The sequence below is a fragment of the Musca domestica genome, unplaced genomic scaffold (assembly GCF_030504385.1).
Source record: "Musca domestica strain aabys unplaced genomic scaffold, Musca_domestica.polishedcontigs.V.1.1 31, whole genome shotgun sequence".
Classification (NCBI taxonomy): Eukaryota; Metazoa; Arthropoda; class Insecta; order Diptera; family Muscidae; genus Musca; species Musca domestica.
Genome location: NW_026712309.1, coordinates 4,725,375 through 4,748,972, shown reverse-complemented (window position 1 = coordinate 4,748,972; position 23,598 = coordinate 4,725,375). Strand labels below are relative to the sequence as shown.

Here is a 23,598-nt window from a genome sequence, read left to right as displayed (position 1 = left end):
GTTTGACTTTGTTGCAGTTTTTTATCTCACCCTGTATACATGAAGTCAAAAAAAAAAAATAAAACATCCCCAGCAAAAAATTATAACCAGCTTTACTTTACTTTTTTATTGTGCCATGTCTAAAACCAAATATTTATTTTTATGTTAAGATACAGACCCATTGTTGTTGAAAAATAAACGAATATATTAGGCACCCTGTTGTTATTCACTTCCAGGGAATCCCCTCGTTTTTTTTTTCTACTTTCAGTATATAATTGCTTTTCACTGAACTGGTTGCATGACCCGTTGTCTACCGTTTATTAATCATCAGCAAACCACTCGGTGTATATTAAAAGCCAGCTTTTTACGGAGAATATTCTAATGTAAGTTTGTGCTATTCGTTGCAATTTGATTCCAAATATATTCAATAATATTTTTTTTCCTAGTATATACCTACACATTTTTCAAATTAAATATCTAATTGCAGATCAGGCAATCATTGAAAAATGAGTAACGGAGATCGAGTAACGAATAATACGGTTGAAAATTGTGACAATACAAACATGAAAGAACAAGAAATAACAAAAAGGCAAGGTAACCACCAAGTGGCTTCTAAAAAACAAAACATTTTAATTTTTTTCCTATTAACTTGTTGTTCTTCTATTGCAGAAATTGAAAGCATTGGTAATTTTTTACTAAAACTCTATCATGGCAGAATTATTGGACCCCACAATGATTGGTCGTGCAAAGAGAGCGACATTCAGGAGGAATTTCAAAATTATTTAACGCCAGCATTGCGTCAACGTTTTAAGGATCACATGAAAAACGTATTGTAATATTGTTTCGTTACTCGACTCGATTTAATATTTTTTCGTTTCTTTAGTTATATGTTTTATTTAGCCGCAGTGGTTTTATTACTAACGTAACCTCAAATGTGTATACATTTCAATACGAGTGTATACTTAAATTTCGAAGTGAAAAGCTGAAAGAACACGATCAATTGAGAATGAAACCAATAGTTCGAGTTACTAAGAAGAAAGACAATACTGACGTAAAATTGAGTGAGACTGAAGCAGCGGCTATATTGAAAGGTAAATATGTATGGGTTTAATTAATTTTCACGACTTACTCAGAGTTGGAATGAAGGTTCATAGATGTAACTCCCTATGAACCTCGCCATCTCACTCACTTACAAAAGTGGTAGATTAAAATATTCCTGAATCATTTTTCTTTTCTTAATTTTAAGAAAATTTTACAGTTGATGAATATTCTCACCGGTACAATTTGATCTACCAAGGGACTAGAGAAGAAATTCTCCAATCTAACTTCCAACCTACCAATATGAGTTGTTATATATGTAGGGAACAATTTGCCACAATGGAAGACTATGAAGAACACATTGAATATCATAATATTACAAGTGAATTTAAATATCTTGAGGAAAAATTGGAGAAGCGGTAAATATTTCAGTTGTTTCAAAAAACTTGTAGTGAAAACTCTACACAATTTACAATTTGATTTTAGACAAACTTCACTGTTTTCCTTGTCGTATCAGCTATGCACAAATTCGCATCATTTTTGTTTTACCCTAAACACTCCGGCGGGTCAAGGAGGTGAAGATCAGCTGGTATTTGATCGAATAATCATTATTCAGGCACATTCTATGGCAGACATTGTCTATGATGAGCCTCTAACAAAGGATGGTTTCGTTTTCTATGTTGATTCACATCTATTCACCCGTTGTTGGGAGCAACCTATCGTTTTGATTTTCCACAATAAAGATGACAAAAATCGAAATTTTATAGAGGAGCATCATATAATGGTAAGCTAAAACTTGAAGTCTTTGAAATTTGTATAAAATGTTTGGTTTTGTTCAGGTGGACCATGAATATCCTCGAGTGCACCTTGCCATAAAACCCAATAGGTTGCCATCACATTTGTAAGTAAACCACACGTATGTTTACCCAAGCCCATTTTACAAATAAGGTCCTCCCTTGCGGACAAAAGATTTTATTCACAATAATCAGAAAAACACAAAGTATAATAAAAAAAAAATAATTTTATTGAAATGAATTCGTTGCGATAGGAAAAAGACAGCAACTAACCTTTCCTTATCATCTTTCCTACTCAAAACCGTCTCTAGAAGGGGAGAAATTTGGATTTGAATGGATTTATAACAACAATTATAGAACAGTGTTGGAATTTTTAATAAAGTATTAAGCCTAACTATTTTGCAACAACAAAAGAGCAACATGTATATTTTAAAATCTGTTTCAAGATTCAGGAGTAGTTAGCTCCATACAAGGAAAAGAGTTTTGTTGATTTTTGTTCCAAACAAAGAAGAAATACAATGGCTTGATTTCTTTCTTCCCTTCTCAACGTGTCTTTTATAAGAATACGTTTCCAACTTCAAACTACTACGGTATCCCAAACAATCATGCCAACACTGTTCTAATTATAGACAAGGCACCGTCGACGAAAGGGTTTTTGTTGTAACAGACAAAACCAACTTACGTGGTTATGTTTTTTTTTTTTTTTTTTTTTTTTCGTTGAGTTAAAACGAAAGCATAACAAGTGGAGAAAGATGTAAATGTTTATAAGTGCGGTTGTAAGATTTAGAAGATTTTCAAAAGAATTTTAGTTTTATTTAATTCTTTGGTTCCTCTTCTATTGAGCTTACGATCTCGTCACTTGGGTAAAAAAGTTTTTGTCATAGAAGTTATTTTAAAATAACTTCTGGGGAGAATATCCCAGACAAAAAACAAGGGAACTGATAAGGATTGGTGACTCTTTCCGAAACCTAGGTATTACCTGCCTTACCCCCTGGTAAACATTACCATCGTTCTTCACTAATAAACAAACGTTGTTTTATAAAAACAACAATAATGGGATGAAGTCTGACGATTTTTGCAACAACAAAAAATATTTTATTTCTCTATTTAAAAATGTGTAGTTATATATTTGATGGACTATTTAATCAAAAAAAACGAAAAAGTCAATTTTCGAATTACATATTAAACTCTGTGTTATTTTTTTTACCAATATACTCTTTTTCATCTAAAGGGTTTTTGATTCCAAGCTCAAATTGAATTCATACTTTCCGCCGTCAAATGTCTACAAGTGCCTGAAGGATAACAAAAATGTTGAAGCAATAAAAACCACATCGGCCGCCCTTGACGAATATGTTCGTAACGATAGAAGCTTGCAGCCGGAAACAATACATGATGTATTAACGGCACTACTTCGAATCGAAGATGTCGAAACAATTATGCAGTATTTGAAACTGTCTCTCAGGAATGTAAAACTGCGAAGTTTCGGTGACGATTACAGTTTTTCGGTAAGTTAATTATAGCAGATCTACCTAAAATTCGGCGTAGCATACAAGAATTCTCCACTAACATATCGTCTTACGCCAGTTCCACTTGTGAATGTATACTGTTAATTTTTGTTTTCGAAAAAAAAAAACAATGAAAACGAACTCTGTTAGCGTTGAACTTGTTTTGATCAACTATTAAATAACATTTAAATAACCTTTTACCAATGGAACAATGAGGAGGTAAAACCGGTCCGTAAAACTACTGAAATGCAGCTCTAGATCATACCAACCATGGTAGAAAAATACAGGTAGAGGCATCAACGCTTGGGAACATTGATATGTCATAAATTTTTAAATGTCTTTTCAAATATATGTAGATTTTTTTGTTTTCTTATACGACGTCATTCGGAGGTTAGTATAATACGTGTTTTTCAACAAGTTTTACAAATTTAAATAATTTTTCATTCAACATTTTCAATCCCAAAATTGGTTTGTCCCAGCAGCTGTGTCGATGCGTCTACATATATTCTCCTACATGATACCAACTAAGAACCTTATGTGAATGCGTATCAAGGTTTTAGAGTAGTCACAATTTGGGAACTTTTTTTCATCAAATTTGATTTACTCGCTTCTAGACTGAATTCGGTCGGATGTGTCAAATTCAGGTCATTTGGACTGATATTGATCATTTTGTGCACAATTAACCTGAAATCGGATTAAGGATTTATATGGGAGCAATATACAAATCTCAGCCGATCTCGATTAAATTTTGCAAAGATATTTCCAAGCTCTATACGATATCTGGTACAAAATATCATTGATGTCAAATGCATATTACGAATGTGAGGGACTTAAACACCAAATCGGATAATAAATGCGATCTGCATTTTGTTCACAAGAATACATGGACAGACGGATGGGCGGACAGACTGACATGCATAAATCGACTCAGAAAGTGATTCTATGAAGATCCTCAAATGTAACTATGGGTCTATCTCGCTTCCTTCTCCATGTCACAAATAAATGCGCAAAGACATAATAACCTTACCACTATGTGGTGTAGGGTATAAAAAGATTTGTAATTAGCCGTTAGTTGTTCTATACTTGTTATTACACAATGCTTTTACCAATATATCATTGCCGTGCTCTAACGATAGCCACTTGTGGTTTTCTAGTCAAATATAAAGAAATCACACTATCACGCTTGAAAGAAGAGTGGCTTAGAAATGACAGCAGTTTGAAGTTGGTTGCAGTTTTTTCATCTCACCCTGTATATGTATTTTTACGAGAAATGAAATCTCAAGTCGTTCGAGTTTTTTCATTAAAGAATAAGCAAACTTATAATGAAGGATTTTCTCCAAGGACAAAAAAACTCCAATCGTGGATTATAAAAAAAAAAATAAAGGATTTAAGAAAAATTGAGGAGAAATCAATTGAAAATTAAGGACAATCATATCTTAAATCGTTGATTTGCTATAAAAATTAAAGAAATCAATTGAAGATAAAGGACAATATTCAAACAGAGATTATTTATAATAATTTTTCATATACTACTTGTTTAAACATTTACTTTTGTGGCCTTTTCAAACACATTATCGTTAATCGAAAAAAAAAATATATTTTGTCCACCTCTTGATTGAGCCTGTCAGAAACCCGGTATCAAGGAAAATAATTCTTTTTTTCAGATAAGACGTAGCAATCGGTCTAACACTCAATATGAAAATATTTTATCAATTATGGATGAAATTCTTATTACCAATGCCCATTTGCGATTAGATGAAATTTCAGTAAATAATTTAATTTCAAAAAATTCCGATGATTTGGAAGATCTTGGCATTGTTGTTGGTCGCATACAAAACCTTAAATATGGCCGTGTTTCATTTAAAAGTGACATCAAGTTGGATATTCATGCGAGTTACACCGTTATTTTTCGGCCATCACGCTTGCAATTGCGTTATCAATACCGCGGTCTGGAGGGTTTGCCCCAAGCTATGCTTTGTCTGAAGAAGTTCTTATTTCCCATTGAAGTTTCGGCGAGACAACTTGCTCTAGTGCCTGTGTAAGTTATAACTCTTATAAGTACCTTCACTTTTCATGAATATTTTCTTATTATGGAGCCATTTAAGTGGCACTTCTGAGTACACCACGCCTAGGATTTGGCTTTATTTATACTATTTTATTGTTCTTTTTCTCCAATAGTATGGAGTTGTACAATAAATCGATTGCCGACAATCCAGAGCAGTTACAAGCTGTTTGTAATATTGCCCAGGGTCCCCGTAACGATGCACCCTATATCATTTTTGGACCTCCTGGTATGTACAATAACATTTATAATTGTAAACAATCATTCAATCGATATTTCATCACTTCTCCTCCTCAACACAGGAACTGGCAAAACAACAACTCTTGTCGAATCTATTTTACAAGTTTTCAAACGCGAGAAAAGCAAAATACTTATAACCGCTTCTTCGAACAGTGCATGCGATGAGGTGGCATTGCGTTTATGTAAAGCATTCCAAGACATCGATATTCCCGCCCGGGCAATAGTCCGCGTCTATTCAAAATCGAATGAGATACGTAATGAAACAATCGACGAATTACTCTTAGAATACTCAAATATGTATAGTACCCATTTTTATCCGTCCGTTGAAGTTCTACATGAATATCGTATTGTTGTGTGTACCATGTCCATCGTTGCCAAATTGGCCAGTGGTGGTTTCGGCCGTGGCACAACATTCACTCATATGTTCATTGATGAGGTGGCTGCGTCTACAGAATGTGAAGCCATAACGGCCATGTCTGCAATTCTTAAACAAAACTCGTGTTTAATAATAGCCGGCGATCATAAACAATTGGGACCTGTTCTCCAATCAAAACTTGCCGAGGAACTGCAACTAGGCGTATCGTTGATGGAACGTCTTTTAAAATATGATTGTTATCGTGTCAGCGAAGTGACTGGAGAATACGATCGCAGCATACAAACTCGTTTGAGAAAAAATTTCCGCTCCCACCCGGAAATTGTTGATTTGTACAGTGGCATGTATTACGACAATGAACTGGAAGCACGAGCCAATATTGGTAATATGTAATAGCTTTTAGGGAATCTCTTTAATACAGTTTAGACTAGGCGCACTTAATTTGACGAACCTAAAATTGTGTTACTCTCTTTCAGACGATGTGTCCATGACAAAGCATTGGCATTTAGCACCCAACACCAATTATCCCATTATATTTCACTCCGTCAAAGGTAGATCATTTAGCGACAAGAAATCTCCCAGGTTTGTAATTTAGTATCAACAAATCTACAATTCTCATTTATTCACTCCATTATTTCTCACCGTAGTTTGTACAATCCCGATGAACTAGATGTTGTTTTGGACTATGTGAAGGACCTTATGTATTTTGGTGTTAATGACAAACCGCTTAACCAAACTGATATTGGTGTTATATCGCCGTATAAGAAACAATATTTAAATATTCGCGATGAACTAAACTTGCGTAGATGGCACAACATTGAAACGGGTTCGGTGGAAATTTTTCAAGGCAAAGAAAAGGAAGTTATAATTACATCGTTCGTACGCTCCGGTACAGATTCCCTGGGCTTCCTGGAAAGTGAAAGAGTAAGTTACAGCTGAAAATAGTGATATTTAAAAATATATTCAAGAGGTTTTATTTTTCTAGCGTTTAAATGTGACCCTTTCTCGAGCAAAATCTTTACTTATTCTAATTGGCAATGCTGAGACATTGAGTCGAAATTCCGATTTTCAACATATAATTGAACAATGCAAACAAAATGGAACGTTTATTGAAGAAGTCAGGACCAAGGCGGATATTGACTATCCTGCGCAAAGTAAGAGACTTTCCCGAAAAGAGCTGCAAGCTCAATGTAGATTTTACCGGCTTCGGCGACTTCAACAAAAGGAAGCTAGGAAAGCCATTCCCGATAAAGGTAAGTGATCTATGACTTTGGATTGATAATTTTAGGAAATAATCAAAATATTGTTTCTTTTTAGAAAATCTCACAACAAATCCAAAGACTTTGTCTCTTCTGAAGGAACAATTGTCGGGAAGTACTAAAAACATAAAGACAAAAGAAACAGGCGTTGAAATCAACGATAATAAACGCTATCGCGGTCGACATGGTAGACGTAGTAATCCATCAAACATCAAACATATGAAAACTAGCGAGGCACTTTTTAATGTTGATGGAGGCAAATACAGAACTCGTTGCAGACGTAATTCCAAAAAAACTCAAGAAGATAAGGAAAATAACAAGATATCTACCATAAATCCCACCAATCGACCAAAAACTGTCCAAAGTAAGATAATGATTTAATTTTTAGAATTTTTGTTACATTTTACATTTTCAGAGAATAACCAGTCTGTCCCGAATAGAAGTGAAACTAAGCAAAAAGTGGCAACATTTGTAAGAGAGAGAAATAATGGAACGGCTCTTAAAACGTCCAAAAACATAAAACAAAGTACAAAACTACATCAAGTTATTAGTCAACTAAATGATCTGTTATTAAAACCAAATCCATAAGATTTCGTATGGGCTATTTTCCCTCAAATTTATGCATTATAAAATGTAACCCTAAGAGAAAATGTATTGTTTTTAGTTTTTCTAGTTATGTATGTAGTTGTTTATGTAAGTTTTTACACACTTAAATACATTTTTACTTGATATTTTCTTTAAGAAAAATATCAAAGAGACAAATATGTTTCTAGTTTTTAATGGAACATTGTTTGAAAACTAATAAAGCATTCAGTTGATGTAGGTCTTGCCAGTGAAAACTGTCCAGTACAAATATCGCCAAATGTCGGACGTCCGACACGTCTGCTGAAAGTCGGAAGTTTTTTCCAAGGTATCTGATCGACGCGCAGAATCACAAAAAATGGAAATTAATTGAAAAGATGAAATTCTATTAAAGAACAAAAAAAGTGAAGTAAAAATATTTTAAAAATTAAATTAAAAAAAGGTAATCACGGTGAATGTACTTTGATCTAGTTCTTTGCTTTTGTTGTTCTTTTTAAATGAGTTTCTATTGTGTTTTTATCCTATTATTAATGGGAAATCTAAACAATATAAAAACAAGTAAAAAAGCTGTAAGTTCAGCCGGGCCAAACGAATTTGGCAATTCTCAAAAACAATAAAAACCGTTAAAAATTCTGTTAAAATCTTAAAAATATCTAATGTAGCTGTTATATAAGGGACTATACGACGACATGGACCTGCGTAGGCAACGTTTGTCCTAAGCCATTACAATACAATACAAATACGAAACTTAAAAAAAATCTGTCTTACGTAGTAGTACTATCCCTTGCGAGCTTCAAATACCAAATTTGAAACAATTGCGGTAAATAATGCCGCTAAAATCATCAAAATACCGAATATCGAGAGGTACCGTTATATGGGGGCAATACGAAGACGTGGACCTGTACAGACAATTTTGTCTTAGGCTTTAGTATCCATTACGAACTTCAAATACCAAATTTTCACAATTTTCTTTCTCAGGCTGTAGTATAGTAGTACTTCGAACTTCAAATGCAGTACTTCGAACTTCAAATGCCAAATATGAAACAATTCCGGTGAATAATGTCGCTAAAATCATCAAAATGCCGAATAGTGGGAGGTACCGTTATATGTAGGCTATACGAAGACGTGGACCTTCATACGATTTTTTCCATATGTTGTAGTAACCATTAAGATCTCCCAATACGAAATTTGAAACGATTCCGGTGAATAATGTTGCTGAAATCATCAAAATACCGAATAGCGGGAGGAGGCTATACGAAGACATAGAATATATATACTTTCTGTGGTCTATTATGGATATTTCGAGGAGTTACAAACGGAATGTTAATGTTGGGTATATTAACTTTAAGTATATTGGGTATATTAACTATCGACAAAAACGACAACCCTAATATCATTATTGTCGCCTCGACTTCATTTTGCGACGGCGACGACAACCGTAATAGGGCCGAATATGTTTGTAAAAAACTTTGTCTGAAACCCTAAAATTAGAAAGTGATAGGGAGTGAGTGAGAAAGAGAGAATCTGCCGCTGAACTCAAAATATCAAGTAACCCATTATTGAGTTTGAAATTGTGGCCGAAACCTTCAAAACAAAATTTAAAGTAATACATGATTTGACTTCAAATTGGGGTCAAAACATTCAAATTACCTAAAATCAGGAAGTAACGCTTTATTGGGACCACGCTGAAACGTTGACCGATCTGTCCCATTTTTAATACCAAATTTTCAAAGGGATAGAATTCTTCCATGAATTAATCTCCGTTTTCGAGGATCTCGCCCCACTGTGCGACGTAGGTTCGAAAAACAAAACAATTTTTTTTCTTTTGATGCCCTTATTCTGTCAAAGCATATACCCATTTTGTGTATGTGTGTGTATTGTTTTGTATAAAAAATACAATAATTTGAAATTATTTCAAATTTGGTTGCAATATAAATCCAAAATTTCTACGTAAATAGATAGCAAATTGTATAATTTTGTGATCAAAATGTATTATCCTAATATTTTAGATTCCATTTTGTGGAATTGCCCCGAAATTAATTAAATTACATTCTTGTTTCGCGGATTTTTCCCAATATTATGCAAGCCACACACGATACAATTGGTTGTACAGCTTGGAGAGATAGTATTCACGATTGTATCGTTTGTAGCCTGGTTGTACGATGTTGTGTCTCGGTTGTACGAAAAATCAAAAATGTTTGATATTTGACATTTTGTACCAACCGATTGTAACGTTAGTGGGCATGTCGCATACAATTTCATTTTGTGTTTATTTTCGACGAGGCAACACCATTGTTTCGCACATCAAAACAACACGAAATCCAATCAAACGTGTGATTTTTATGTATATATAAAATCGAATTTTATAATGGAATTTCAAAAATTAATACGAAATAAAGGCTATTGAGCCAATTATAGAACATGAATTTTTTCCGGTGCCATCCATCTTAACTCAAATAAAATCAATGAAAAGTGAAGTTGTACAAAGAGGTTGTACACAAAGTTGTATCGTTTGTGGCCGAAGCATACAACTTTGCTACCTTCTTTCGTTTAAATTGTGCGTGGCTTGCATAAGAATTTTGTTAAAAAAAATTAAAATAAACAAAGCCTACTGTTGCATATTTAAAATATTATTTGACACTATAAAACTCCACCACAGTGTTGCATTTTTGTAGTTTATTTGAAGTTGAACAACCTTTCTTATTGAGCCATGGTTGGAGGTATTTGTAGAGTTTTTTCTGTTTGTATGCGTGTTTAGTCTGTTCCAGAACTGCAAGAATGTACAATTTTTCACAACGATAACCGATTTTACCTTTATTATATCGAAAAAATTGCAAAACTCGTAGGTTCTGGAACACAAAACAGGGAAAAATGCTTGCGTTTGTTGTTTATAAACTTAAAGTTTTCATTTTATTTATACCAGATTTTAATAAATTTTTTCGGGGAATGTTTGTAATTGTATTAAATGAACATTAATGTGTTTTTTTAACCGAAGATATTTATGCTATGTTCACAAGGCACTTGGTTCGCTCTCTATTCATTGTTGGACCATTAATTATTAAATTTCTTATTAATTCCCCACATAAAATTAGGAGAGCGAACAAATATTTTTGTTCTTTGTTCCATTCAAATCACTTAAAGAACTAAAGGAGCAAGTACATAAAAAGCTTGAAGTCATGGCTAGGCATATTAATGTCAAATTATAAAGGAAAACGACGGCAGGATTTTAGTGCGGCTCTGTAATTCCTTTATGAAATGTCACAAAATATGCCCAGCCATGACTTCAAGCTTCTTATGTATTTGCGCCCTAAGATTAAATATTCATCGAAAAAATAAATTACGACATTTAAAAATTCAAAATAGAAAAAATTTATGAAATTTTCAACTTTTTTCAGGAAGACTGAAAATTATGAATGAAATAAAAATATAATATATAAATTTGGTTATCTCTCTCATTCTACGCTACGCTTTTGGCCCAAGAGTTGGAATATTTGCAGAAAAGTTCCCATTTTCAAAGATTTTGAATCGACAACATATTGACTGACAAGTTTCTCTCCAGCAAAAATATAAAAACAGAAAACACACAAAAATATACTCAAAATGTCAACATTTACAGAAAAGGGCATGGTAGAAGCATACAGATAAATGATTCAACGCTTGGAAACATTGATATGTCAACAATTTTAAACGATTTTTCAAAAAAAAAATAGATTTTTAACATGTTTTCTTATACGACGCCTATCAGAGGTTGTTAAGATATAAGTTTTTAAACAATTTTTACAAATTTGAATAATTTTTCATTCAAAATTTTTAATTCCAAAATTTGTTTGACAGTTCATTGCCCCAGCAGTTGTGTCGATGCGTCTAACTGTATTCTTCTACCATGGAAAAGGGTCAAAACATGTATGAATATTGTAAAATAATGATAAAATAGACCTTTAGAACGATAATTTCTTCTGTTCATATATATTTTCATACAAATTTCCATTAAAACGAAATTTCCTTTAAAAAGGGAATTATTAATTACGAAGTGTGCCGTATGAACGTGTTAATTGGTGTACCTTATTCTAATAGCGAACAATGTGATTGAAATTGCAATGAGAACATAGCATAAATAATTAATGGTCGAACAAGTGCCATGTGAACTTAGCATAAAAACAGTCTAGCGATTTTTCTTTTGTGAGCAGTTGTTAACATTGATAAGTTGAACGTTGATACATTGAACGTCGATAAGAAACTTGTTTATTGTGTACTTCCCCTTGGAACAAAAACCAGCTATACGGGGAAAACCGCGTAAACCCCGAATGATAACAGACGAATCAAGTTTCGGTACAAATACCAGTTACATTTTGAGAAAATCTCTAAGTATTAAAGTTATTGTCATACGATACGGAACGAAGCGAAAAGACCATAACAGTGTTCGCGTGCAGTGTAAAATTCGAATTCGTGTATTAGTTAATTAGTGAATAGATTGGAACTTCAACGTATCCCGGATAGTGACAAATAATTTTTCTATAGGTATACATATTTGTTTGTGTGTGTGTGAACATGGATTTCATGTGTCGTTCATCTGTTGTCAACAATTGACTATGACCATTAAAAAGTGTGACCCCATTGAATAATATATGGTCTGTTCCAGAACCGCAACAATGTAAAAGTTTTTGCTACGATAACCGATTTTCCCTTATGACATCGGGAAAAATTCTTCTTATAGATTCTGGAACAGACCAATACTCATATGGTGAAGTGAAACCCCAACAAATATAATTCGACATGAATCACATAAAAATTGGTTATTGTAGGTAATGCCTGTGTCAGAGTTATATGTTTAAAAATGTTAACATTAAGTAACGGGCCCGGGACCCTAGATATTTGACCCGAAAACCCGGGTTCAAGATCGGAGCTGGACCCGGATCCACTTACCCGATATAGACAAAATAGGTATCGTTGGAAAGCTTATGAAAATGGTCACATGATTGGTTCATTCATATGCGGTTCCGAAGTTAAAGTCAAATTATTGCTTTTTTTGGACCCGAATTTTTTATAAAAACCCCGAAAAGTCGAAAAAAGGTATGCCAAATTATAACTGACCTTTTACCTTTCCAAAATTCTACAATTTGTGCTAATACCTTTATCAGGTAAGTGGATCCGGATCTAGTCGGGATCTTGAACAGGGACTTTCGGGTCCGCCCCAATAAAAAAAAACAGTTTCCCGGGATCAGGATAAAAATACCTACCACTGGAAAACATTAAAAAAGAGATTTTACTAAACTAGAGTTAGGCCGTGTTCTTTGTTTTCAGGGCTACAAATCGGTTCTGAACCAAACCTCTAAGCAAACCACCGAACCGCGAACCAAAACATTGTCTAAAAAATCTATTGAACAGAACCAAAAACCGTATTTCAATTAAAAAAATGATTCGGTTCGATTCAACAAGTTGTGCTTTCAAAATTAGGAATTTCTACCTTAAAAAGCTTTATTCTTTTTGTATTACTACCTTTTTGGCCGCCTGAAAACCCACACCAAAAACCGAACCATCGTTCAAAAGTCGTGTGAACCATTAAACCAAACCTAACGAAATTGACAAGTAGATTGCAGCCCTGTAATGGGATTCTCCAACTCATTTTTTGAGTTACCGACAAATTTGGGTAAAATTATGAATGAGATGTGTAAAGCGGGAACAGAAACACTATTGAATGGTTTGGCTGTTGAATCAATTCTCGATCCGGCTTGAAGGATCAATGTAGAAAGTGAGAAAAGAAACGCTACTGCTTCGTTAGGGTAGATTCAATTTAGATTTTGTTGTAAAAATATTTTTGTTAAATGCTACAAAAATTAATCTAATTTAGCTTAACCTAATCCCTAAAAGGGAACATTACATGGCTGATTGTCTCTTTATTCAAGTTTTTTATTATTAAATGTTTTTTTTTTTTTTTTCAAATATAAGTAGATTTTTATACGTTTTCTTACACTACGTCATTCGGAGGCTATTATAATTCGCGTTTTTCAACAATTTTTAAAAATTTAAATAATTTTTTATTCAACATTTTCAATTCCGAAGTTGTTTTGACAGTTCATAGTCCCAGCAGCTGTGTCGACGCGTCTACCTATATTCTTCTACCATGGTTATTATCCTACACATTATCGTATGCGATAACGCATAATATTACTGACTTGTACACACGTTTTATATTTTACTAGCTGAACCCGGTGCGCTTCGCTACCCCTTTTGATTTTATATGCATTCAAAATTTTATTTACGAATATATGTTGGTTAAAAAAAAACAAATTTAAAAATTAAAAAAAAAAATTATTGCACTACTTTAATGCGTAAATAACCAAAACCATTAGAAAAGCAGTAACGTGACATACATACACGAAGGGTTTGTCCTTCGGATTTATTTATTTCATAGCAAATACCAAACGTGCAGTAAACTGCAATCTTTTGAAGTTGAGTGGCATTTCTATTGCAATTAGTGAATTCGAGATAGCAACATACTTCGCCGTAATAAGCGTATTTCAAATCAATTGTTGTGTTGTTTTTTTAGTGTTAGCCTAAGGCGTTGTGGGTCAATGGTTCTCATTAAAACCATATCCCAATCTGATCCGATTTAAATATAATTTTAAAAAAATTACTTTTACACCAAACTCCGCCACACCTTTCATATTTCATTGAAATTGGTGCGTCAAATATGTGAAATCGGCCGATAATATATAAATGGGAGCTATATCCAAATCTTAACTAATTTCCAATAAATTTGTCACATTTATTATTGTAACCAAATTCCGCCACAAATTCTGAATTTCATTGGTATCGGTCATATATATCATGTTTGGTGCATAACATGTATGAAATCGGCCGAAATATATATGTTAGCTATATCCAAACCTCAACAGATTTCAATATAATTTGGCAATTTTTTCTGGTGCCAGATTTTGTCTCTCTCTCTTTGGGTGCATCAAATATGTGAAATCGGCTGAGTATATATATGGGAGCTATAATCAAATCTGAGCGTGCCGAATTTCATTGGAATCGGAAATACGTATCGTGTTTTGTGCATCAAATATGTGAAATCAGCGGAAATTATATATAAGAGCTATATCCAAATCTGAACCGATTTTAATATAATTTGACAAATGTATATTTGTTTTAATTTCCGCTACACATTCCAAATTTCATTGAAATTAGAGATACATAGCGTGTTTGGTGCATCAAATACATGAAATCGGTCGAAAATATATGGGAGCTATATCCAAATCTGAACCGATTTCAATTTAATTTGACAAATTCATTTTGGCTCCCAATTCCGTTACTTATTTTAAATTTCATTACAATTGGAAATACATATCGTGTTTGGTCCACCAAATACATGAAATCGGCCGAAAATGTATATGGGAGCTATATCCAAATCTGAACCGATTTCATTATAATTTGGGAAATCAATTTTTTAGATAAAATCTATCACACGTTTCAAATTTCATTGAAATTGGGGATACATAGCGTGTTTGGTGCATCAAATGCTTGAAATCGGCCGAAAATATATATGGGAGCTATATCCAAATCTGAACCGATTTCAATATAATTTGACAAATTTATTTTCGGATTAAATCCCGTCACACATTCCGAATTTCATTGGAATCGAAAATTCATATTGTGTTTGAGACATCAAATGAACGAAATCGGTCGAAAATATATATGGGAGCTATATCCAAATCTGAACCGATTACAATATAATTTGGCAAACTTATTTATGTTCCAAATTCCGTTACGTATTCCAAATTTGGAGACTGTATCTTCAACCAATCAATAGATATGTGCATATAAAATCTAAATTTTTGGGAGGTACCTCCGATTCTGATGCTAAATCTCCAGTTCCAAGTGGAAATTCAAAAATGTATATAGCCTATGTTACTTTCAGGCTATGTTGCAGTATATATGGAAATTTTCAGGAAAATGTATTCAGCGGTTTTCGAGTCCATAAATTACAAACAAACATACAAACATTTTCCTCCTTTATATTTTATGGCCGCTGGGTAACTTTCAATTTTGAAATGTTTAATTATTAAGGATGTACAAAATGTTTTGCACAAGAAGTCTAAATTAAGGTTGACGGCGCTTTTGTTATCGGTCGGACTCAAAAATTTCGTTTACTACCGAAATTATAAGCATTTTAATTTAAAGGATTTTTGTCGGTGACTAAAAAAATGAATTAGAGAATCGCTCTACTGTTTTTGTTCTTTTTATGAGCGAACCCAGTAGGGTTAGTTCGGGATCTGCTAAAGCCAGTAAAGACAATTGAAAGCTTATGGCCCGTTCTTATATCTTTTATTTATAGTCCATTTTTGTTATCCCAACTTTAGGAAAAGGAAAGGACAAAGTTCATATTATCGGCTTTTCATTATTACATCTTTCCGTTAGAATAAATGATTTTTTTACAGAGATATGGTAAGCTTTTCGCAATAGTAACTAATAGTCTCTACATTATTTCACAATAGCATCTTCCTTTTAGTTTAAATATAATAAACAAAATGAATTGGTGATTAATTTCGTGAAATAAATCTATAATTCAGCTCTTCAATATAAAATAAACTAATAGCGTTATCCATGTTTTATTTAAATAAATGTTGCTGCTATTTCCATTCTATCAATAAAAAATATGGCAACAGGAATTCACTAAACTTTACGTTAAAAGATAAAGGGAAGACTGTCTGACCTTTTGCTTATCGGATAGTTCATACTTAAATGAAACTTGTTATAACGAAAAACGATTCATGTGTCCGACAGCATCGCTTTTTCATCTATCGGAAAGATGTAATAATCATCATCAAAAATACTTACCTTAAACTACACAAAATTCTTCTAAACCAACATGTTATTTTCTTAAAATATTATTAGTTTCGTATTTAATAATATTTTCATTTATTCATTTTAATATTATTTTATTTTATAATTTTCTTTGTATACATTTTTTTATAATTTTATTTTATATCAATTTATTTGCACTACTTTTCATATAATTAGTTATTTACATATTTTTATATGTAATTATAAAAACATTATTGTACGTATACTAATTATCACGAGTGTAGCCAAAAATACCTTTTGTTTGGTTACCACTCATTTGCCTATTCCCTTTTCTTCTGTTTAACAACAACAATACATCGATCAGTTGTGTTGTTATGATGGTCGCTTTGATGCTTGCTTGTGCGTCGCGACCCCCTCGCCTACAAGCTTTGTTATTCTTATTGCTTAATAACAATGGGAATGCAAAATAGAAGTAGGCAAATGAGATGGTACACAACCAACTGCACATGCATGCATGCATGGTAGAAGAATATAGGTAGACGCATCGACACAGCTGCTGGGACAATTAACTGTCAAACCAATTTTGGAATTGAAAATGTTGAATGATAAATTATTTAAATTTCTAAAAATTGTTGATATACGCGAATTATAATAACCTCCGAAAGATGTCGTATAAGAAAACATTTAAAAATCTACTTATATTTGAAAAAAACATTTAAATTTTTCTGACATATCAATACTCCCAAGTACCTGTATTCTTCTGCCATGCTTTCTTGTTACAAATCAAATATGTAAGAGAAATGCAATTAGCATGATTGGCTTAAGTAGCAGCCCTACTCAAAACCGAGTTCTAGAACATGAGCCGAAAAAGAGATAATTTAAGAGAAAATTTAAATTCTGTTTTTCTTTATATTTTACGATTCCATTTAATTGTTTTTTTAAACATAAATGTTTGCCAAAATAGTTTATAAAGCAAATGAATAAAAAATATTTGAATAAATAATGACTAAACACTATTTTGTTCCTGATTTAAATAAGCAAAGAGAAATTTGTTTGGAAAGAGATATGTTTTTCTTGAGCAGTGCTGCTTAAGTAGTCATTGACACCATGCAAATATGCAAAAAAAAAAAGATAAATGTACATAAATGCAAACAGCTGTTGCATATTACATACATTTTTTCTGCGACGCGGGTTTCGATCAAGTCGATTCTTAACTTTTCGAACCATCTCAGCTGATGTTGCTGTTTTCTTCCGTCCATTTCCCACTTCCTTGACGTCGGGCTACGCTACGCTAAATGCTGGAATGCTCTAACGATACCCACTTGTGGTTTTCCAGCCAAATATAAAGAAATCACACTATCACGTTTGAATTCCAACACGAATAACTTTTTTTTGAAAAATTTTCACCAAAATGCTTTTGTACTTTGTGCTTTTGCTTGTAAACAATATAATGAGCTGTCACTGGAATAAAATGACAGCAGTCTGAAGTTGGTTGCGGTTTTTTCATCTCACCCTGTAAATACCTGCTTAGCTTTCAAATTGTATCAATAGCGTCTATATCGGTTCAATAGATCCGGGTCTAACACGAAAATTTCGGACTCGGGCTTTCAGGACTAACATCCGGGTTCGTCTACCAAGTAAATACTTTTCCGGAATCGCAATTGAAATAACAAATTCTGGATATTAAAAAAAAACAATTTTTATTAAACAACCACACCAAAATAACTAACAAAGTAATACATTTTTCATAGAATTTTTGCACAAATGCAAAAATTCACATCTTTTTTTTTTTTGAAATTTGAATTACTGAATTTTCCCAGTACAAGTTACTCAGAACACACCTATTATACAGCATAAAAAGATTCAGCGATTTTTTTACTTGACAAAAGTTGATAGCACTTTGTTTGTTTATACGACACGACGAAAGCTAATTGTTGGTAATTCCCCATTTTATACTTTGCAAAAAAGGCAGCCACAACAAAACCAATACAACAGAGAGAATGACACGATTTTTTCTTCAAATATGTGTTTGTGTGTGTGCGCGCACAAAATCCAACTCAGCGAAAATAATCAAACAATACGGGTTGCAGGCATTTATTTTTTCATTCGTCAATTTGTCTCTCATAGGTTCGGACGGTAAAGTGAAGAAGTAAAGCGTCGTTCGTTTATGGTGTACAGATCGTTGTAATAACTATTGAAGTTCTAAGATTAATTTTTGTCATACATCCCGGATTAAATATATCTATTATATAGGTGTGTTTTTGTGCGTTTGCTGGTAAATCAAAACAAAAGCTAGCCATCATGTCGAGTGATGAATCTACAGCTACTCAATTCTCCGTGGCGAGCCAAGCCACAAGTGGTCGAAAACCAAAGGTCCCTCCTCCCGATCAATGGGGTAAGTTGTGTTGTGTGTTTCTGGTTTTATATCTCTAAATCATTATTAATTTGTGATTTTTTTTATTCTTAGAAATAAATTTAATTGGAAACTTTCTATTAACGCTCTATCATCGTTTGGAATTAACACCGGATAGAGAATGGATGTGCAAGAAATCCGATATGAGAAATCAATTTCGACAATTTGTAACACCAGATCTATTGAAACGTCTGCAAAGCGTCAGCGGTTCCGATAATGTATGTATTATTGATTGTTTATAGTATTTTAATATATACATTGATATGCCTTTGTTTCGTTAAGCACTGATGTGAGGTAGTATTAATAATGGACACACATCTATACAGTCTGCGTGAAATGTGGGTGTTCTTGGACATTGTCGCCATATACAAAAAAAATCATTAAAATAAGTTTAAGATTTTTTTGCATTATGCACCGTAAACCGACAGCAGGCGTCAGGTTAGGTTTGTAAATTTCGTATTGCACTCATATAACTATACCTCTCGATATTCGGTATATTGTCGTTTTAGATTACATTTTCTAACAGAATCGTTTAAAATTCCGTTTTTAGACTTTGTAACGGTTTCCACCTCCTGTGACAGAACATTGTCTAAATAGGTTCACGTCTTCTTATAGCCCCCATATAACGGTACTTCCCGATATTCGCTTTCTGATTATTTATGACTCATTTTATAAGGGAGCTCGGATTAACATTCGGTACTTAGGGTTCGTAATGAGTTCTACCTTTTGTGCCAGATCATTGCTTATAAAGATTCACATCTTGCTACAATCACCATTATGTTTCAGTATTTCCCCATATTTAATATTGTGATGATTTTAGTCACATATTTTTAGTGGAATCGTTTAAAATACGTACGCAAAATGTTTGGGTTCTGTCTTCTGTGGCAGAAAATACTTGAAATAGACACATTACTTCTAATACCACTCATAAAGCGGTACTTTCGAATAATTGGAATTTTAGTGACAGTAGCTATCGAGCACTATAGAAGGAAACTGGTACCATCGAAAGCATTTTTATAAGACTATACCAACGAAAATGTTTTTAAGTGTTTGTTTTCTCTTTCGAGACGAGCTTTTTTTCGAGAGTTAAGCTTAGACTTTTCGACGCCCACTGTATGTACACATATGTATGTGCATGTCTAATGTGCCTAAAGATAAGTTTTGTTTACTGCGAAATTGAGCGATCATGCCAGTGTTGCCATTTTTAGAAGGAATATTTATATACCCCGCCAATTCTCTTTCTCTCAATATTCGTCGTAGACCCCATAAAGTATATATATTCATAATCAGCATAAAATTCCAAGTCTATTTATTTCTGTCTGTCTGTTGAAATCACGATCCGGCCGCATTATTTGACGTAGAGCGTCAAAATTTAGCACAACAATTTGTATTGTGTCTAGGATGGTTGGTATTGAAAATGATATGATATATCGGTCCAGTTTTGGTATAGTCCCCATATAACGGTACCTCCCGATATTCGGTATTTTGATGATTTTTGACACATTTTTTCACGGCATTGTCTGAAAGTTTGTTATTGTAGGTCATAATAGGTCCTAGTTCGTGTGGCGAAATATTGTATGTATAGGTTCCAGTTTTGGTATAACTCCCATATAACGGTACCTCCAGATATTCGATATTTTGATGATTTTTGCCAAATTTTTTCACGGATTTGTCTAAAAATCGCTATTTGTTGGTCAGAAGGGTTCTGGCTGTGGTGGCGAAACATTGTATGTATAGGTCCACGTTTTGGTATAGCTCCCATATAACGGTACCTCACGATATTCGATATTTTGATGATTTTTGTCAAATTTTCCCTAGAATATATCTAAAAATGGGTATTTGTAGGTCATAATGGGTTCTAATGTTTCCTTTATCCTAAAGTGCAGGTTATTTAATGTTCGGCCCGGCCGAACTTAATGTTTTTTTTACTTATTATAAAGGCAATTTGATACAATTTGTAAAGGGATGGTGTCAACACCCTGCCAAGCAAGGAAATTACGGTTTGATTTGGAAAATCGAATTGTTTCCACGCACCACCAGTAAATCTGAATTAAAATTAAAAGACTGACGGTATAGACTGCTGGGCGCAGTCAGAAAGAATGAAATGTATCTTTTTATGTCTGCTTGTAATCACAATCTCAGAAGGAACCGATGCCAACTATCAGTTTTGGGCAAAGTTAGGCTCACAATTTTTAGGTGCTAACTTTAAGCATATGCCCACCCATTGTTATGGGAACAATTTTAGCTTGGTTAAACAATTTCTTTGCATTCTTAGTAAGCACAGGTTTAGTGGTGTCAGGCATCACACAGTCGCTTGTAACTAATTTTATACAATATATTCCTATAGATTGGTACATTGCTTCAACGTTGTCGCTTTCTCATCAATACCCCAAGAAAAAGTTCATTATATAAAATTAATATTGGGTCTTTGTTCGAGTTTCGAAATAGAAAATTGTGTGAGCAAGATAAACGACGTATTAACGATGATGAAGATCTGACCGCAATTACTGGTCCCGAGGATATACTAAAAAATTTAGTAGAGACTAAAAATGCACCATCTTTGCAAGGTAATAGAGGCATGATTGATATTATTTGAATTGAAAGTAAAAAATATCAACAATTTCTAGTGACTTATGAAGTCGATGAAAATTCACCCGTACATGCATTGCAATATGAGGGCACCGTAATGCAAGAACGTCGCAAAAATTATTTTCCCACCAATATGAGCTGTTTCATATGCCAGGAGGATTTCTCCACAATGGTTGCCTATGAGGAGCACATACAAATACACAATGATGAAAGTGATTTTAAATATTTAAAGCAGTTGTCAAAATTGTAAGTGTTTATAGAATATGCTTTTAATTGTACTGGTTTTATTTTTTATTCAACTTTTCAGCCAATCGCCAGTATTCACTATAGACTACCAGTTATGTAAAAATTCCCATAATTTTTGTTTCAATCTAAAAACAATTACCGAAGATTTAATAATTGAACGGATTATTATTGTCCAGTCTCGTTCAATGTTTTATGTTCACAACATGCGTGTGCCGTATGCGATGCCAGAAAGCAACTGTGATCGATTCTATGTTGATTCACATTTGTTCACCATGTTTGTGGAACAACCCATTGTAATAGTATGCCATTTGGAGAGCAACAAAAATATACGCATTATTGAAGAACATCATTTCATGGTAATGTCGAAATGTTTCCCTTTGTAGATTATGTTGTAATGTGGGTTTCATATTTCAGCGGATTTCTGAATATCCAAGAGTTAATTTTCCAATAAAACCATATCAATTGCCATCGAATAAGTAAGTACAGAGAATAATGTGACTTTGTTGTCATATAACTTTTATAAATAGAAGAGTTTCCAAAGAGTTTATAAAAGACATGGAAAAAAAATCTTGAATCTGATATTCAATGACAAACCTCATGATTTATCATTTGTATTTTTGTTTCTACAGAACATTCAAACCTTTGATTAGTGTACCCGATTACTTCCCGCCCATGGAAATTCGTGATGCCATCAAAGATGATTTTATTTATGAAAAACTTATGAAAACATCCAATGAATTTCGTGAATATGTCCGAAATGAAAAAATCTTACAGCCACAAACAATTGGCCAGACGTTAACCACTCTATTGCATATTGAGGATATGGACACCATAAAGGAATATTTGGATTTAATGCAACAAAATGTTTCTCTACGAGGTTTCGATCATAACTATAATATAAAGGTAGGTAAAAACTGGATCAGTTATTGTTGCACAAGCAATGGGAAATATTATTTCATATATAAATATAATATAAAATATAATGATATATTTATATAATGCTATTTTTAATTGTTTTTTCTAATTATTTTTTTATTTTAATTATCGTTTTCAGTTACGTTCCAAACAGCGTATACACATTGAAAATCTTTTATCAGTTTTTGATGATGTCATCATTACCACACGCAAAGATATAAAACCCGGTTCAGATATTCTGCTCAAACTTATACTACAGAATAAAGACGACATAAATCCCTGCGACACCTATCTGGGTCACATTGAAGATGTTAGCTCGGGTCGCGTTACGTTTCGTTGCTATAAAAAATTGGATTTAAAACGTAGCTATACGATTATATTTCGTCCATCACGTACGTTACTACGTTATCAGTATAGGGCAATGGAATTATTACCAGTGGTAATACCACATCTAAGTAAATTCTTATTTCCCACAAGACTATTGCCAAAGGAACCGTCAACAATAAGGTGAGCAGTAATTTTGTAAATGTTAATCTTAATCTTCCATCTACAGGGTCAGATAAACAACTGCAACAAAGTCAAACGTCATAATTTTTAAACTTTTTTTTTAAATTTTATTGAATGAATGCAAAAATGTCGGAAATAGCATCAAATTTTAGAATAAGTTTAGATTTGTTCGAATTGGTCACCTTTGTCACGAATTATGTCCTTCAAACGGCCAATGATCACCTTTGGCACGAATTATGTCCTTCAAACGTCACACGCTGTCCGCATGTTGCTCTGCGGTATTTTGGCCCA

General features: G+C 33.3%; 2 protein-coding genes across 8 annotated transcripts in view; both read left to right on the top strand.

Annotated features, from left to right (window-relative positions):
- The first annotated feature begins 238 nt into the window (after positions 1 to 238).
- Positions 239 to 8,016, top strand: LOC101892159 (probable RNA helicase armi). 3 transcript variants are annotated; one of them, XM_059124919.1, is made up of 16 exons: positions 239 to 362; positions 467 to 573; positions 649 to 806; positions 863 to 1,070; positions 1,238 to 1,436; positions 1,504 to 1,801; positions 1,857 to 1,918; positions 3,043 to 3,316; positions 4,981 to 5,354; positions 5,495 to 5,607; positions 5,681 to 6,373; positions 6,468 to 6,573; positions 6,639 to 6,915; positions 6,977 to 7,244; positions 7,309 to 7,614; positions 7,666 to 8,016. In XM_059124919.1, exons 2-16 carry the CDS (start codon positions 486 to 488, stop codon positions 7,836 to 7,838), a joined length of 3,597 nt encoding a protein of 1,198 aa, XP_058980902.1. In that variant the 5' UTR covers positions 239 to 362; positions 467 to 485; the 3' UTR covers positions 7,839 to 8,016. The 3 variants fall into 3 exon arrangements, with proteins under 3 accessions (XP_058980902.1, XP_005182503.2, XP_058980901.1); XM_005182446.4 differs by having other exon boundaries at positions 1,226 to 1,436; positions 7,666 to 8,015; XM_059124918.1 differs by having other exon boundaries at positions 257 to 362; positions 426 to 573; positions 1,226 to 1,436; positions 7,666 to 8,015.
- A 4,196-nt stretch (positions 8,017 to 12,212) lies between these two features.
- The window catches only part of LOC101890486 (uncharacterized), a 28,879-nt gene continuing 17,493 nt past the window's right edge, over positions 12,213 to 23,598 (top strand). The window contains exons 1-9 of one of the 5 annotated variants that reach the window (XM_059124916.1): positions 12,213 to 12,350; positions 18,891 to 19,032; positions 19,105 to 19,268; positions 21,398 to 21,617; positions 21,678 to 21,885; positions 21,947 to 22,241; positions 22,300 to 22,361; positions 22,515 to 22,788; positions 22,940 to 23,307. In XM_059124916.1, the coding sequence (XP_058980899.1) occupies positions 18,939 to 19,032; positions 19,105 to 19,268; positions 21,398 to 21,617; positions 21,678 to 21,885; positions 21,947 to 22,241; positions 22,300 to 22,361; positions 22,515 to 22,788; positions 22,940 to 23,307 (1,685 nt within the window). In that variant the 5' untranslated portion in view covers positions 12,213 to 12,350; positions 18,891 to 18,938. Of the gene's footprint in view, positions 12,351 to 18,753; positions 19,033 to 19,104; positions 19,269 to 21,397; positions 21,618 to 21,677; positions 21,886 to 21,946; positions 22,242 to 22,299; positions 22,362 to 22,514; positions 22,789 to 22,939; positions 23,308 to 23,598 lie in introns of those variants that run through there. The other 4 variants (XM_059124915.1, XM_005182437.4, XM_020036395.2 and 1 more) reach the window with 4 other exon arrangements.

Excerpts from the sequence above, each read along its gene's own strand:
- LOC101892159 (XM_005182446.4), top strand. The coding sequence starts at position 486 with ATGAGTAACGGAGATCGAGTAACGAATAATACGGTTGAAAATTGTGAC. Across the intron at positions 6,374-6,467 it reads GGAAGCACGAGCCAATATTG|ACGATGTGTCCATGACAAAG; the intron begins GTAATATGTAAT and ends ACTCTCTTTCAG. Across the intron at positions 6,916-6,976 it reads GCTTCCTGGAAAGTGAAAGA|CGTTTAAATGTGACCCTTTC; the intron begins GTAAGTTACAGC and ends TTATTTTTCTAG.